Source organism: Melanotaenia boesemani, chromosome 22 (assembly GCF_017639745.1).
Source record: "Melanotaenia boesemani isolate fMelBoe1 chromosome 22, fMelBoe1.pri, whole genome shotgun sequence".
In the NCBI taxonomy this organism is placed as follows: domain Eukaryota; kingdom Metazoa; phylum Chordata; class Actinopteri; order Atheriniformes; family Melanotaeniidae; genus Melanotaenia; species Melanotaenia boesemani.
In genome coordinates, this window is record NC_055703.1 from 11,480,590 (window position 1) to 11,496,529 (window position 15,940).

Consider the following 15,940-nt stretch of genomic DNA (forward strand, 5'->3'; position numbering starts at 1 on the left):
TTTGTAGACCTACCTCTGTTCTGCAGGTCATTTCCTTCACCTGCAACTGGAGAGAATGAAAAATCCAGAGAGACTCAAATCTAATAACTGACTTTCTCAGATTTATTATTATTTAGGTCACCAGCCACTGCCTTAAAGGAGCTCTTTCAGGTGTGGCTCAGAGAGATGCAGAATCCAGCCAGGGTCTGAACCTGTGCCTCTGAAGAGCAGGTCATAAATCTACCTCCCTCCTCCAGTCTTACTGCAGATGTCACTGTCAATCTGCTGCAACATATTGGCCTCCTTTCATTTAAATCAAGATTTATAACACATTTACGATAAAGTCCAGCTGGACTTCAAACATAAGCTGCACCGAGGGCGGCAAATATGGCCAGGGCCTCCAGATCAATAAAACAGCTGGCCCATCAACCAGCTTAACAGGATCAGATGAATGTGACCAAATGAATACACATGGAAGATATAAGACCAACTCAGCTGCTCTTATAAACCGATAATGTGATGTCTGCTGGTACTGTTACTTTGTGTAACATGCGGAAAATCACAGCTGTCAAAGCTTTAAATAAATGGATGTGGTATCTTATTTCATTAGAGTCTGTTTAGCCTAAAACAGCAAAACCAAACTTTTTTCATTTACTGGCCACATTAAAGTTGAGTCAAATTTGTATTACAAATTCAGTTTTGCTTTACAAATGAGGAGTAGTACAAGAAACAATGGCTTCAGTGAATACAGAAATCTCCTTGACAGCTCCTGGATTTTAACCAGATAACAAGTCAAGGCTATTTTGCACTTGTAATCTGATTTATTTTGCAGGAAAATGAATTATATCGAAACCAAAATATATCAAAATATCTTCCCTTGTTGATTCCTCAGAATTTGCAGTGTCCAATCCATTTTTATAATCTACACAATTCATGTGATCATAAATTTCAAACCAAACCTTAAACATAATCTAAATTGCTGTTAGCTTCAAAACCACCTGCATCTTTAACTCTCAAGGTCCATTTCTGGGGAACAATTGTGAATATTAACTCTTCCAACTGGTTTCCACTAGTTTTATAGCTACTGTGGTTAAACCTCCACTCAGTGTTTCCTCATCATTATCCAGGGCTTGATGATTGACAGAGATGCCTGCTGCACAGTGTGCTCTATTGAGGCAAATTTGTGGCTTTCAAAATGAAGTTGATTTAATCTGACAAAGAGGCAGCACATCAGAAACGTTGTGTTATTAAATTTCTGATGCATTCACATATAGAGATGCTTTCACTCTTTTACAAATGCCTTTTAAAAAGCATGAGAATGACATGGCAGCAGTCTTGCCTCATTTTTAATACAGCATTCTTCACATTCCACTGACAACAATAGATATTCTCGTGTCCGCTCTCCGGCCAATCAACCTGTTTATACTTTCTTGTCAGATCATGGTTCATTCATGAGAACTGGTCAGAATGGTGAGAACAGGAACTGTGGCTTTCTCCAGTCCACAAACAACTGGAAAAAAGGCAGACGGAACAATCTGATGCAAAATGGTGAACCCGAGACTTCTCTCACTGAAGAGCAAAAGGACACGGAAGAGGGGGGGGGGGGGGGGACGGACATAGAGGGGACACAAGCTTATGTGCTTTGTTTAACTTCCATGACACCCACATGCAAGCTTGCAGCCACACATGTAAACATCAAAGCTTTAGCACAAAAAAAAAGTTTAGTCAGTCAGACCCTCGCTGAGTTGCTGGAAAGTAAAGCTTTGATGAAACGTCTTAATAAATGCAGGGTTCTCGCTTGCGGTTAGGAGAATGGGCCCAAATGGTTTGGGTCTATAAGCAGCACCAGAGCAGTCATTTTGCTGCAGGCTCAGGTTGCTGGCAGGCGTTGCATAAGAGTGTAAGAATACAATGCTTTTTCAGCAAGGCATGTTATAAATAAAACCCCAAAGTACATTGGAAAGCAGTGTAACTTTGCCTTAGCGCCTCTGTTGGAGATGTTTGAGAGTGTAGACGTCAAGCGACAAGTGATTAAATATAAACTGTGCTTTATTTACTCAAAATTACTTTCCTCTAAAGCCTTCATTTTTCTCCTGCCAAAATGCATTGTCCACTAACAAAGCCGAGGCCATTTGCAGCTATATCAATGTGTGTTTAGTGCAAGCACTGCAATAAAAGCAAGGGCCCATCGGACACTGACAGCACTATGATTTAGATTTGTTTATGTTATGTGAAAAAGAACATATGGTCCACATGTTGTCCTCCTCTCTGCATAGCAAGTAAAAGTATTGTGTTATCAGCAGTGTTCACCTGTTAAACCGACCATAAACTGCAATTGGCACACTTTTTATGGCTGTTTTATTTTAGCCAGACTGGAGAAATATGGCGATAAAAGAAGATAAGCAAGGTAATATTCATGATTGAAAACCATTACGACAGAACATTTAAGGCAATAATGTGCACAGAGCTGGAATTGCAGGTAGAAAAAAAAAACATTACACAAAGTGCAAACTAATAATGCTCCTGTAAAGCACAAAAACAGCAACAGATTATTTCTTTTGTGAAGCAAATTACAATCACAAAGAATCATCGAGCATTTTATGTCAACAAGTAGCAAAAATGAGCAGCTGTGGGCATGTTGACATGGAGGAGAGCTGTTCGGCGTGCGGCTCGCCAACAATGCCATTGTGTCTCTGTGGACCCATTGCAGACACAACAGGTGTGTCAATATGACAAGCTTTAAACCAATCCACTGTGTCTGCCTCCTGTGAGTGCTGAATAAATATAGATGCTCTCCATTTTCACTCTCAGTAGAGCATGGTTACTGTAGGGAAAATGACAGATGAAATGCAAACAGGTGGAGATCAAAAGGTTCAAGGGAAAAATCACCAGGAGATGGGCATGGTCACCTGAAAGGGAAATTAAGTTTCATGAAAGCTGTCACAGTGTGATATCATTCTTTAATTTATAGAAAAAGTCTGTGAAGACTGTGAAAAGTCGTGACTTTTTTTTTCTTTTGTCTTAATAGATTCAATCAGATGACTCAGAATTCAAAACATGAACTATTCAGTAAGTTTTTTTAAATAACGCAAAATTGCAAAGTTTATATTTTATCCTGGTTACCATTAAAGTCTGCATTTCCTCCTCATGTGGGTAAATGTTGTGGCTGCAAAGCCTCAAGTTTGTTATAGTGGTAACAACATAAGAGATAATGCTATTACATTATTGCTGTAGTGCCTTTCCACAGTGATGCCAAACAGCGTTTAGATGAACAGGTTGTCGAAAACTGGCTCGTTCTCTCCGTGAACAGACGATAGAAAACGGTGCGTCGGACTGCCAGTCTCCCACCAGATGGTAAATGAAAGACACACGGGCGATCGAGTAACAAATACAGCCAATTAGATTATCATAAAATACTAAATGTGTAGGAAACGATAAGGTGGATGAGTTCATTTGTGAAATATTCTAACAATAAATTGTCTAAAGAAGTGTTAGATTTGAATTTTGTTAGGTTGTTGTTTCCCCATTAATCTTTTTTCATAAGTAATATGAACTTAATACACACATGTAAGAAAATGTGAGATTTGATCGCTCTTATGGCCTTTTTCTATAATAAAAAGTTATTAAAAGCAAGATGATGTAACAGTTTCATAGTCAGGCATATAAGTGCCTCCATTAAACAGTTTTTTTTTTCCTTCTTCTTTTTTTTTAAATCCTTAGAAGCCCGGGCCTACTAGTCCATATTCTTTCTTTTTTTAAAGCCACGCGTGTGCGGCTGAGAGGCAATGAGACCTAATTTGCATACAGCTGAATTGTTAAGCCTATATCTCCCGTCCCGCACATTACACCCGCATGAGGGCGAGAGAGGGACACGCGCCGCAACAATAGGAGGCACGCTGCCATTAACCGTAAAATACATGGGTGGGCTTGACGGAGCACGCGCCACCAACCAGATGAAACACGCGCTAGATGACACGTTACAAATAAAACTTTAGATTTGATGCATTATAAGTCTGCTTGTTCGTGCGTAAAAGTGGAGGCGAACCTGTTTCTAGATTAAACATCTCATTTAGAGAGGATATTAAGATAGTATCTGCTGTGGTCAAATTTGCTTCTAAATTAAGCATTAAGATAGTAAAATTTTGTGCAGTTAACAACGTAAACGATTTTTTTTTTTCCTTCTTTAATCGTATTTTACTGTTATTGTTTGATATCCATCCCGAGGGAGACGCACATGTGACCCCACTGACAGGAAGGCTGTGAGAGGATGGGCTCCAACGCTGGAGTGAGGACTAATTAGGTGTGCAATTGAGTGGAACCACGGGCAAAAAAGGGCTGCGTGGAGCAAGGCAGTAATTGAATTTCTTCTCTCAATTCTCGAAGTTTCGGCTCTTGTCCCTCCTCATTGTGCGTAAACGTGGAAATGTGCATCCGGCGTATTGTGCACTAAATATTAGCCAACAGATGTTAGGGCTTGTTGTTAGGGCTCGCCCAGTATCCGTGGTGGTCAGTCATCTCAGTTCCTGTGAGTATTAAATCTGGATAATTGTTGTTGGGGTGGAAGAGAAGGGGGCTGAATATGTAAAGTGGGCGGTGGCAGTTTATGTAATGAGCAGCGCATTGCAAGTCTATATATGTGGGAGGAGACACGCCACGGTTCATTCACTAGTAATAAGAAGAGTGATGAACATCCGTGGCGCACTGACGCATCGAGTTCAGCACCAAAACAAGCTCTGAGCCTCATACACTCAGCGGAGTGACACATTGTGGAGTACAGTGCCATGCGAGGAGAGGACGTCTGTTAACAGAAAGACGCGCAGCTCTGGATATTGCTCTTTCCTCACCTTAGGATAACTTGGAGATTGGAAACGCTTCTTTTGGACGCTTTCGACGCACGGCACTAAGGAGCTATTGAGAACTCCCTTGGAGTGGATGATTTAATATGTGTTTTAGTTTTTTCTTTCCATTTGTTTCCATTGGTGTAAATCCATAAATCCATCGGAATAAGAAGGTTTTGTTGCTTTTTTGGCTGGTGACGCGGCTGCCCTGGAGAAACTAGAAGGATGGCAGCCTGGTTCACCTTTACCGTCGCGTTCAGCACCACGTTGATATCACAGGTATGAAAGGAGGATACACTGTACATCTCCATGGTGGTCCTGAGACCTCGGTGAAACAGACGGAGAGTCGCTTCTTTTCTTCTTCCTTTTTTTCTACAGAATGAGCAATGAGCAATGAGCTATAGGCTATCTTGAATAATATTTCCTTCTCTTTTAGGTATTTGGATCGGGAGTTTTTGAGCTGGATCTCCACGAATTTAAAAACTACAGAGGTTTGCTGGCAAACGGAAACGCGTGCAAGCCCAGCTGCAGGACTTATTTTAGAATTTGTTTGAAGAACTATCAGGCTGTGGTCTCGCCAGGTGACTGCATCTTTGGAAGTACAATGACACCAGTTGTGGGGACAAACTCTTTCAGCGCCAAGGACAGCGGCACTTTACCTAGACCGATTCAAATCCCCTTCAAGTATGGATGGCCGGTAAGGGCGTGGGGTACCACACTTTATTTTGCCTCGTTGCAACCACCGATATTATGTTGTTTTGCGGGGAACTGATATGTATTTTGGGAGTGCACCGGTTATTGGTCGGTTAATCTAATCCACATCATTAGGTAATGCTCTGCCGACACACAGATTGGGCAGCTGCAACGTCGTTCACTTCAAAATCCAGAGGGACATGCACTCACTGTAACTCATATTTATTCATGCATCTTTTGGTAGAAGCAGCAGCCCTTTAAATAAAATGAGAGGAAAACATGCAAGAGTTACTGCCTAAATCTTTTAGCTTTGTGTCAAAATATAGGTTGTAGTCCTGGTGGCATTTATTAACTGCATGTGTTTTCTTCTCAGGGGTCATTTTCATTAATAATTGAAGCCTGGCATTCACCTTATGGAAATCTACCTGTAGGTAAGTGCAACATATATAACCACAGGAGGGAGCTCTGTCTGATAGTCTGCATGTAACACTCCACACTCCCCCTTTTTTCTTCTTCTTCTCCTTTTTTGCACAGTTACACAAAACACAAACTTTCGTATTTGCCACAACTCAGTCACTGCACATTTTCCTCTTCACCTCCTGTTAATTGTTCATCATTTCAGATAATTTTCACGCCTATTCATTCCTTTGTTATGAACTTCAGAACACCTTTTTCATTCTTATACCCAATACAATTGAACTTCCTCTAGTTTATTTTTGGCGTGGGAAAGAGCTGTGGGCTTCGGTGAGAATACACAGTGCCTGCCAAAAACCCCTGACTGCATCTTCCTGTATTTTACACCTTACTCTGTTCTGCCCTTTGGAAGAGGGGACCAAGCCTGGGAATGTTTTTGCTGACGGAAAGAAAGAGGAAATTTCAACCTGAGTTTATCTTTCATCTAAGCTGTATGGGATTTGATAAGGGATGCAGCTTGGTCCTGGGCAGATTATTAAAGCGAGAATGGATAACTTTTGAACCTGTAGGCCGTTTATAATGCAGCTCTTGAGTAAAACTATAAATATCCAAGGACAGTAGCAGGTAAAGGCATCCTGTATTCATCCTGACTTCCTTTTCTTTTCTTTTCTTTTTTTCCTCTTTTAGATACCAACAACCCGGACTTTCTGATAAGCTTTTTTGCCATTCAAAGACAACTGGGTGTAGGAACTGACTGGTCGCAGAATACACAGACCGGAAAGCAGTCTCAGGAGCTGAGATATTCCTATCGGTTCATCTGTAACGAAAGTTACTATGGAGAAAGCTGTTCCAAAAAATGCACACCTAGGGATGACCGGTTTGGCCACTACACCTGCACCCGAAGTGGACAGTTATCCTGTCTCCCTGGCTGGAAGGGGAAATACTGCGAAGAACGTAAGTTATCTGCTAAAAACAAATCATGACAGAAACTTGTTTATTTACTACTTCTTGTTGCTTTCAGAGTTCAAAGTTGTGTCAGTTTCTGTCATTGTTATCCTTGTTTTGAGCTTATTTATGGTGATGTGCAATTAGCAGATACTGACTTTAAAACACTTGTCAGCTTTCTGATGCCTTGAAAATCTGTCTCTGGCAGTCATGATTATTTGTGCCTGAAAAGAAGAGTTACAGATATCGATAGTTTTTAAAGTGTAACCCAAATTATCTATAAAGCTACATGATGTTGAGTCTTTAAACTAGATGTGACCTAATGATTTTTGCCTTTCTGACAGGCAGTTTTTATCCTAGATACTTGTCTCATCCAATTAGAAGCCATTCAATCCAGACATGTAATTGGTTGTGGATTTGTGAAAATGCAGTTTAAAATGACAACATTATATTTGCACAAACCCACTTGGCTAAATCATAACCCAACACTCGTGATTTGGAAGCTCTGAATGAGCCAACAAGGAGGCCCAATGCCATTTGGCCCCACAATACCAAAGGGCCCCCTCTCACCAAAAACAAATTAATCAAAGAGTAGATTGGAAGGAGGCATGGCAAGAGTAATAGTTACCATGTGCTGGATATGCGACCACGGGTGACAGCGGATCTGTCATACATGTCACATGGTGGTGAAAGAGAAATTGGCATGTTCTATTTTGACTGTGGCGCCAAATTCTAACCAGATGGGCGCACGTGTTGCAATTACACACACATCAATCGTCTGTGACTACAGAAAATATACACCAGAAAGACAGATTGAGCATCTTTCAGACACCATAATTTCCCTCTGCTCTCAGGCTCCCATACATAAATCTGAACAAGGCTGGTCATTTGGGCTTAGTATACACTTAAAGAAGGCTGCATGAGGTTTTTCCCTCGTCTTCATCTTTTTAAGTACTTCGGGGGCTGTAAAAGTAAAACAAAATAGGGTTCATTAAAGCTGAAATACACACGCTAATGAGGACATGTTAGCTTACACAGGTGAGCATTTACCTGCTGTCCTGTCTGTGTTCAATTTAGTTTGGATAAAAACATATTTTATGTCTTCAGGGAGCACGCTGCGCGCGTGCCCGGTAACATAATCCGCGGGCTAGGAGGGGGTGGTGGGGGTGGCGGGAGATTGGAGGGGTGGAGGCTGGTTGCGCGGGCATCGATAGGAGGAGTCCGGGCGACTGCACGCGCCAAGGTTAATCGCGGCATTATTATCCGCCACGCGCCACCAATGTTTTAGCCCCTTCCATTGTTGAGCGCGCGGTAGTAGCAGCTGCAAATATGGTTCTGGCAGACCACAAACAACAATAGTGACAGCTGTCTGCTATTGAGAGCAAGCATCTGTTCTAGACTAAAGCGGCCGCTTACTGTCAGCCGCCTGATATGCTGCCCTGTGAATCAGTGTCATGCAAGACTGGTACACTTTAAACAGGACAAATAAACTCTCAGCCAGCCCACCCCATACCTCAGCCCACTCCAAAGTAAAAAGGGCAGCTGGCGAGGGGTGGGGCGGACAGGTTTAGATCAAACGACGGAAGTTGAGACAAACTCATTCATAGATGGCTATTTCAAGGAAATGATAGGCCAGCTCTCTAGCCTTGGCTCTTATTCTGGGGAGTGTGAGGAGATTATATGAAATGTTTACTGGCAAACTTATTTTTAACTGTTTGACATTTTTAACTGTCACGTATCTCAGATTATGATTAAAAACAGTTGTTTTGCAACTGTAGCCAAAAAAAAAAAAAAAAAAGAAAAGAAACACAGCAGACTTAATGTGTTTTTGGATTTCCTTCTTTTTGCTATAGCAATCTGTCTTGAGGGTTGCAGTGAGAGGAATGGAAACTGCTCCAAACCTGGGGAGTGTGTGTAAGTATCAATAATTATGTGTTGAAATACGTGTTGGCTGTTTTGCTGAGAGAAACAAGGGAAGGGTGTTGGTTACTTTATCAGAAATCCTGATTTTAATTTATTAGAGATGAATCATTTTGAAGTTTGAAAAAGTTGCACATATTGTGTCTATAATGTTCATTAACTAAATCAACAAGAATTTGGTCCATGCCCTCTCTGGTTTCCCTGCATCACTCACTGACTTCTTTGCTTCCCATATTCCCTTCCTGTCACTACCTCCTCTCATTCACTCACTTACCAGCAAGACTAACTCACACACACTCATCCAATCCCTGGGAGAAATTACTCCTGAAGTCTAGTTTGCCCTCGTTTTGGACTTAAATCCATCATTTACAGCACAAAAACTGACCCAAATTGGGAGATAAATCCTTGAGATACCAAACACAGTAAAGCTGCTTCAACGGCTCTTCCCAGTGGTGTAACCTTAGCAGAGCTTCATAAATCCTGCAATCTCATGGTTTGAGCAGGCTGCTGCCCACTGTGCTTAGAAACAGATATTCATGGGAAATATTAGAGAAACGGCTTGTAGCAGAAAATCTTTAAAGCAATCATTGTTTATTTCTGTTTGGTTGTCATCAATATTGATCTTAAGTCATTATACACTTTAAGTCATGTTTACATATTGATTGTTGCTAATGAATCATATTTAATTTTATGATGAGGTTGTGGAAAAAATAATTACATCAGCTCCTTATGAGTCTTTCACTTTGTAACTTATCAGATTTCTATAATGGCTTAAATTCTATTTTAATTATTGCATCCAACTACAGCAGCTAATAATGTTATGATGTATGACTGGCTGACTAATTTCTCTCACAAAATCCATACAAAGGTTGTAAAGCATAGTTCTTCCCGCAGAAATTTGTCAGTTTTATCCATCAAATTTAGTTGTGTTAGCACAAAAAAATTTAATATTAGGGAAAAGTAGCTAATGAAGATACATGTTGTCATTTTTTAGATGCAGAGACGGTTGGCAGGGCACCTTCTGTGACGAGTGCAGGAAGTATCCGGCCTGCAAGCACGGTTCCTGCGAGCTGCCGTGGCAGTGTAACTGCCAGGAGGGCTGGGGGGGGCCTATTATGTGACCAAGGTACACCACACAACTTGAACCACTGCTGCTGTTCCTTTTTAAAAGATGTTCTCATATTACTTGGACAGTGTTTTAATTTGATTTAACTTGAAAGCATTAGTAAATTAGGTTTCCTCTTAAGTGTATTCATAGCTTTACACGCACATTTAGGGCAGATAGTTTTTTCTCCTCCCACTGTAAACAAATACTCTTCTCTTCCCCCCCTAGATCTGAACTTCTGCACCCATCACCATCCCTGCTTGAACAGTGCCACCTGTATGAATACGGGCCAAGGGAGCTATACGTGCACATGCTTGCCTGGATTTACAGGGGTTAACTGTGAACTGGAGATGCAGGAGTGTGACAGCAACCCCTGCAGGAATGGAGGGATCTGCACAGTAAGTGGGAAATGAAGGAATACTTCTTGATCATGATTTTTTTTGTTTTGTTTTATTCTGCTGGCTCACTCTTTTGTTTCTTTTGGCATTCCCCAAGAATCTGGAGAGCGGCTACATGTGCACATGTCCGCAAGGTTTCGAGGGCTCACACTGTGAGCACAGCCTACTGACATGCAACGACTCCCCATGCTTCCATGGGGGCAAATGCTGGGAAAAAGACAATGGTCGCAGCTATATGTGCGAGTGTCCCCGCGGATACACTGGACTCAACTGCGAGAAGAGAGTGGACAAGTGCACGTCGCTTCCCTGCGCTAATGGTATGGCTTTCCTCTCCTCTATCCCCCCCTCCACCCCCCTTTCTGAACTTCCCCTCGCTCTGTGTCTGCACCCCTCTTTTAAATTCCTGCAACTGGAAGCAGTGTAGAACAACAGGAATTGGTGGGAACTTGGTGTCTATTGTCCTCCATATAAACATTCAGCAGCTCAGAGCAGCGGCTTGTAAATGTCACCACAGCTTGCTGTGGTTGTTGATGAAAGGGGACAAATATCCAAGCGCATTTCAGTTTGTCTTTTTGTAAACATGCCGAGCTCTAGGATTGTTCTGTGAGTGCAAAACAATACACAGAGCTGTGGTCATTCTGGATTTGATGGAAATGTGTGAACTTAATGAGCCTTGCAGGAGCATGGATCATGTTCTTTCTGACTTTGCAAGGCTTCTTACTTCCACCTACTTACTGTCCACCTTCTCTCTTGTAGGTGGTCTGTGTCTGCTCCAAGGCAGTGTGCGCATGTGTAGCTGCCGCGCAGGGTTCACCGGCCAGCGCTGCGAAATCAACATCAATGAATGTGCTGGTAACCCCTGCCTTAATGGAGGCACCTGCCAAGACCGAATCAACGACTACATGTGCACTTGTCCAGCAGGCTATGGTGGGCGCAACTGTGACAGAGTCTTGGACGAGTGTTCCCTTCGGCCATGCCTCAATGGGGGCTTTTGCACTGGAGGTGGCGAGCCAGGGAAGCCTCCGGCGGCCTGCACCTGCCCTTCAGGCTTCACCGGACCCAGATGCGAATCCTTCGCCACTTTCGAGTCTACGGGGCAGATTGAAGATGGCTTTCAGTGGGCAGCTGTTTCTCTGGCTGTGGGGCTGGTCGCTCTGCTCGTGCTGCTGTGCATGGTGGGCCTGGCTTTGAGGCACATCCACAGACAGGCAGGAAGGCTGGACGGGGAAACAGAGACTATGAACAACTTCTCAAATGTTCAAAGGGACAATCTGATCCCAGCATCCCAGCTGAAAAACACCAACCAGAAAGTCAGTCTGGAGGTGGACTGTGATTCAGAGAAATCAAACTTTATCCATAAAAATTATCATTTGGACTCTTACAACTCTAAATCAAAAGAGTTCAAGGATGAAAAGTCACAAGAAGAGAAACATCTTATTTATGACAAGTGTTTAGAAGATAAAATGCCTTTGAGTAGAATGTACAGGTAAGAAGAACTATATTTGCACTATGACACTCATCTTTGTTGTGAATTTTCCACATGGTCCATTTATTTGAGGCATATGAAAATGTTTATTTGGAGCCATGCTGAGTAGAAATAATCAGAGTTCCCTCTCACTGAAGGTTGTGATTTGTTAGTTTGCTAAACCAAACTGGTGGATTCACACTGAAATATGTTACATATGTACTCAACAGTTGCTCTCTTTGCTTCACATAATGCATAGCTCTGCCATGTGCTTCTTGTTTGCATTAACAAAATGTGTGATTTGTGTTTGCAGTGAAAAGCCAGAGTGTAGAATATCTACAATATGTTCCTCACGGGACTCCATGTACCAGTCGGTATTTGTTATAGCAGAAGAAAGAAGGGAATGCGTCATAGCAACTGAGGTGAGCCAAAAGAAAATCTTCATCAGCATTTCCTTAGATGCTTGATTTCACTTGTGTTATATTGTCCCAAGTGCACTATCCCTCACTAGTGCACCAACATTTACAGCAGGGGATGGTGCTCTTGGTAGAGAGATTTGCCTAAAATGGGAAAGACCAATTTTAATGCATTATTGGTTTTTGCACATTATCCCGACTATTCTTTATCTTGGCCACACGATGACCTAAAATCCTAGCATATAATGATTCTTCACACATGTTTGGCTCTGCTCAGTCTCAAAGGTGCTATGTTTTACTGCTGTGGCAAATCTTAGGACACATATTTCCAAGCAAAATGTAATGGTGATACTTGAGCGAATGAGCTTTTACAGTTGAGGCGGCGCTTGGAATATGTGTTGTTCTAACTAATTTACATTGTTCAAACAGCTGATTTTTTTTCTTTTCTCTTTTTTCCCTCCTTTGTTTCCCACAGGTATAAACTGTGAGGGGTCAGAAAGCAAGGGAAGGAGGACGGAGACACAATCGAGGCAGAATATTATATTCTGGATTGTTTACAAATGCTGAGAAGAGACTGGAGATTGTTTTAGATGTTCACTGCTGCTCTGGAACACTAAAGAACGGGAGAGGGCAGAGACTTCTGCTCTGAAAACAAACTCAACAAAAAATAAACAAAAACACACACAAAAAAAAAGACGCAGAACTGAGAAAATTTATGTTGACCGAGTGTTTATATGCAAAGCATGTACAGTGAAGGACCTCTCAGTTTTAAAGAGACTGACTACACGAGGTGAAATGCTTGTTTATAATCTCGGCCAACCTGGACAGTAAAAAGAGGCAAAGGTGGACCTTTGCCCCTCGTACCTGACCCCTGGCCTTGTTTGATAATCAAGATGACTCTGACAGCCAACCAATCTGTGAAAAAGGTGCCTAAGATTTGACCCCTCCAAATCGTCCCCTCCTCCCCAACACTCACTCCTGCCAGCTTCGCCTGCTATGCAAGACTCAGGGTCGAGATGAGTGAACTCACCCCGCTGTCACAATCCAGTCTCACCAACAATAAAAAATATGAATGTCTGAAACTAATCCTCAACTGTCACTCATGTGAAAATGACTGATTGGACTTGTCAGCATGAGGGTGGAGAACGTATGCAGCCCAAAATCACTAGAAGCCTTAAAAGAGGGGGGTTTTAAAAGCTAAATTTGTGCCCTTGTCTGTTCTTGGATCATTTGCACTACAAGACGACGAAGAAAGAGACGAAAAGCGTGGGGAAAGTACTTTTTAATCAACAGGGATTTGAAAAAAGAGAACCATAGGAGCCCAACAGTCAGTGCAGTGCCAGCAAGATCCAAGAGAAAGTGCGCATTTTTTTTTTTTTTATGCAACCCAACTAAAAACAAAGAGACTCAAAACAAGGAGAAAACACACCACTGCCTGCCTATAAGAAATTTCAAAAGTACAGAACCAATAATGTAATTTTTTTTAAATGATTATTTCCAGAGTTTAATTTAAATATGACACACTGCTCTTTATATGTTTTATAACATTATTTTGTATATAATGCATATTTATAAGGACCAAACTTCTGAAGAATAAAACTTCCTTGAAAACTGTTTTGTCAGTAAATGGAAAAAGAAATTAAAAAGTGTTTTTAAATAATGACATTGTCTACAAATAATGATAAAATGTCTTTTGTGATTTTTTCATGTGCATTCATGCATCATCATATGTAATGTTTTGGATAGTACACTGAGACATGAAGCTCCCTTGCTTGTAGCATCAGTACCTCGAGTAATTCCTGGAAATGCTGTTGGCTCCCTACCCAGCTCACCCGCCCCCTTGTTCTCTCTCTGGCCCTAAATTGGCTTGAAATTCAAATCCGTTTCCACGGAAACCACCCCCTCAAGCTGGAAATGGTGAAACAAAGCCAGGCACAGGGGCAAAGGGGAACCTCAGCCCCTCACCCCCCTTATAATGCTCGCACCCGTGCGCACACACACAGCCAGCCAAACAGATGCCGTGGGGGAGCGCGGAGTGAGTCTGCGGTGCCATAAAAACAGCAGCATATGCCAGGCCTCTCACCCCGTGTGCATGACCCACAGAGTGCACAGGCCTCCTCCCATAAAAAAAAAAAAAAAAAAAGAATTAAAAAAAATGCACTCAGGCTCTTGTAGGCTCCCCAACTGCCTGCTTTCCCCTTAGGGTTATGAGCAATATTTCAATGCCCGGCTCTGTACCACCCACTCCAGCAAACAAAAGTGGGGACGAGACCTGGCACTGAGGCTGTTAGCAGAAGGGAGAGGGAAAGCAGATGGGAGTCACTTACCAGTGAGGAATCCACATAAATATAAAAGATCGCTACCACTGAAAAGTTGACGTGTCAGAACAGTCTGATAAATCTTACTAACCTCTTGCCCTTCTCCACTGTTCCATACGGTTCCATACAATACACAGACCCATGGATCAGTACTTAAATAGATTCCACTCTTCTTTTTTTTCTTTTAACTCTATGCAGCGTGTCATCTGTATTATCAAAATCCCTTCTGCCTTTAATTAACAGAAATTCAGTAACAGTCAACACCCCCTAATCAGCAGCAATCAACACTGAGAATCTGGATGGCTTTTTCCCCTCACACACATCCTGTCAGCTGCTTGACCTGGGCATCCTCATCTAAGAGCTTGTGTGTGTATGTGTGTGTGTGTTTGTGTTTGTGCATTAAAAAAAAAAAAAAGTTTGGGAAAGGAAGTTTCCGGCCAGGCTCAGGAAAAACATACATGTTATCGCAATGATTAATCATCCAGTTAAATCCCCTCGTGTTTCGGTGTGTTACCTGACCCAGCCTGATAGCACTAAGAGTTTCTTCCCACCGTCATCATACTCACGCCTATAAGCAGACACACACCCTCATTCACACTTGATCGCACATGCTAGGGCTCTGCTCTTTGGCCTCTGGGTGTCCATAACATAGCCAGGCATTTTCATTGTGTTATAATCACAGCATCCTGTTTGTGACCCAGTGACATCAGTTCCTTTTTCCTCCCTGATTAAAAAATGCAGAACAGGCCGGCGCGGGCCAACAGTTTTTCTCACGCATCACCTTCTTCATTCTGCCCTTGCTTGTACACATGATTTGGAGTTTCAGGAAACAACCTCAAAACAAGTGAGGGTGCAGACAGGCACTGTAATTAGCACTATTCATGCTGAGGACATTCATGAATATCTGTCATAAACCAAGCAGATTTCAAATAGCAGCCTGTTTTGAATGTGGAAGTTCCTCTACTGAACCTGTTTTGTGTTTTCCTTCTCAGAAGCTGTTGCTTACTTGCAATCAGGAGAAAACTGCTTCTGTCTGGTCATTTTATTGAAATCCCTCATTTTGATATAAACAACCTGACAAAGGCTTTTTAAATATGCATGTAAAGGCTACAGAGACCCCGAGGGGGCATTGCTGCTGTATTTTTCCTTCTCTGAACAAAAGGGAAAACAGAGATGTGGAATTGTTTCTGCTATTCTCTCTGTTTGTTTGATTTTCATGAAACTTGGTGGAGAGCTGGGGTAAGGAAATCAACTTTCTGTTTTATTTCCTGAAATCTCATTTAAGCCAAAATTTTTGCTCTACTCCTATTTCAATTGCACACTATGTGTAATGACAATAAAGGCTTTGAGAATTTAAATTTATTTAGTTTGGCTTTGCTGTTTAGTGAACCTCAGAACGTGGAGACTTGCGGTAGCACTTAGAGTTGTCTCATTAATTAACACTAGGTG

The 15,940-nt window shown here is 42.0% G+C and overlaps 1 protein-coding gene across 1 annotated transcript; it reads left to right on the top strand.

The window, feature by feature from the left end:
* The first annotated feature begins 4,659 nt into the window (after window positions 1-4,659).
* On the top strand, window positions 4,660-13,834 carry dll4 (delta-like 4 (Drosophila)). The gene is given in 12 exon segments (XM_041976404.1): window positions 4,660-5,096; window positions 5,254-5,514; window positions 5,884-5,941; window positions 6,612-6,878; window positions 8,723-8,783; window positions 9,784-9,892; window positions 9,894-9,915; window positions 10,123-10,292; window positions 10,390-10,609; window positions 11,049-11,778; window positions 12,071-12,179; window positions 12,649-13,834. Coding segments are annotated over 12 exon segments (2,067 nt in total). The 5' UTR covers window positions 4,660-5,042; the 3' UTR covers window positions 12,655-13,834.
* Window positions 13,835-15,940: the final 2,106 nt, after the last annotated feature.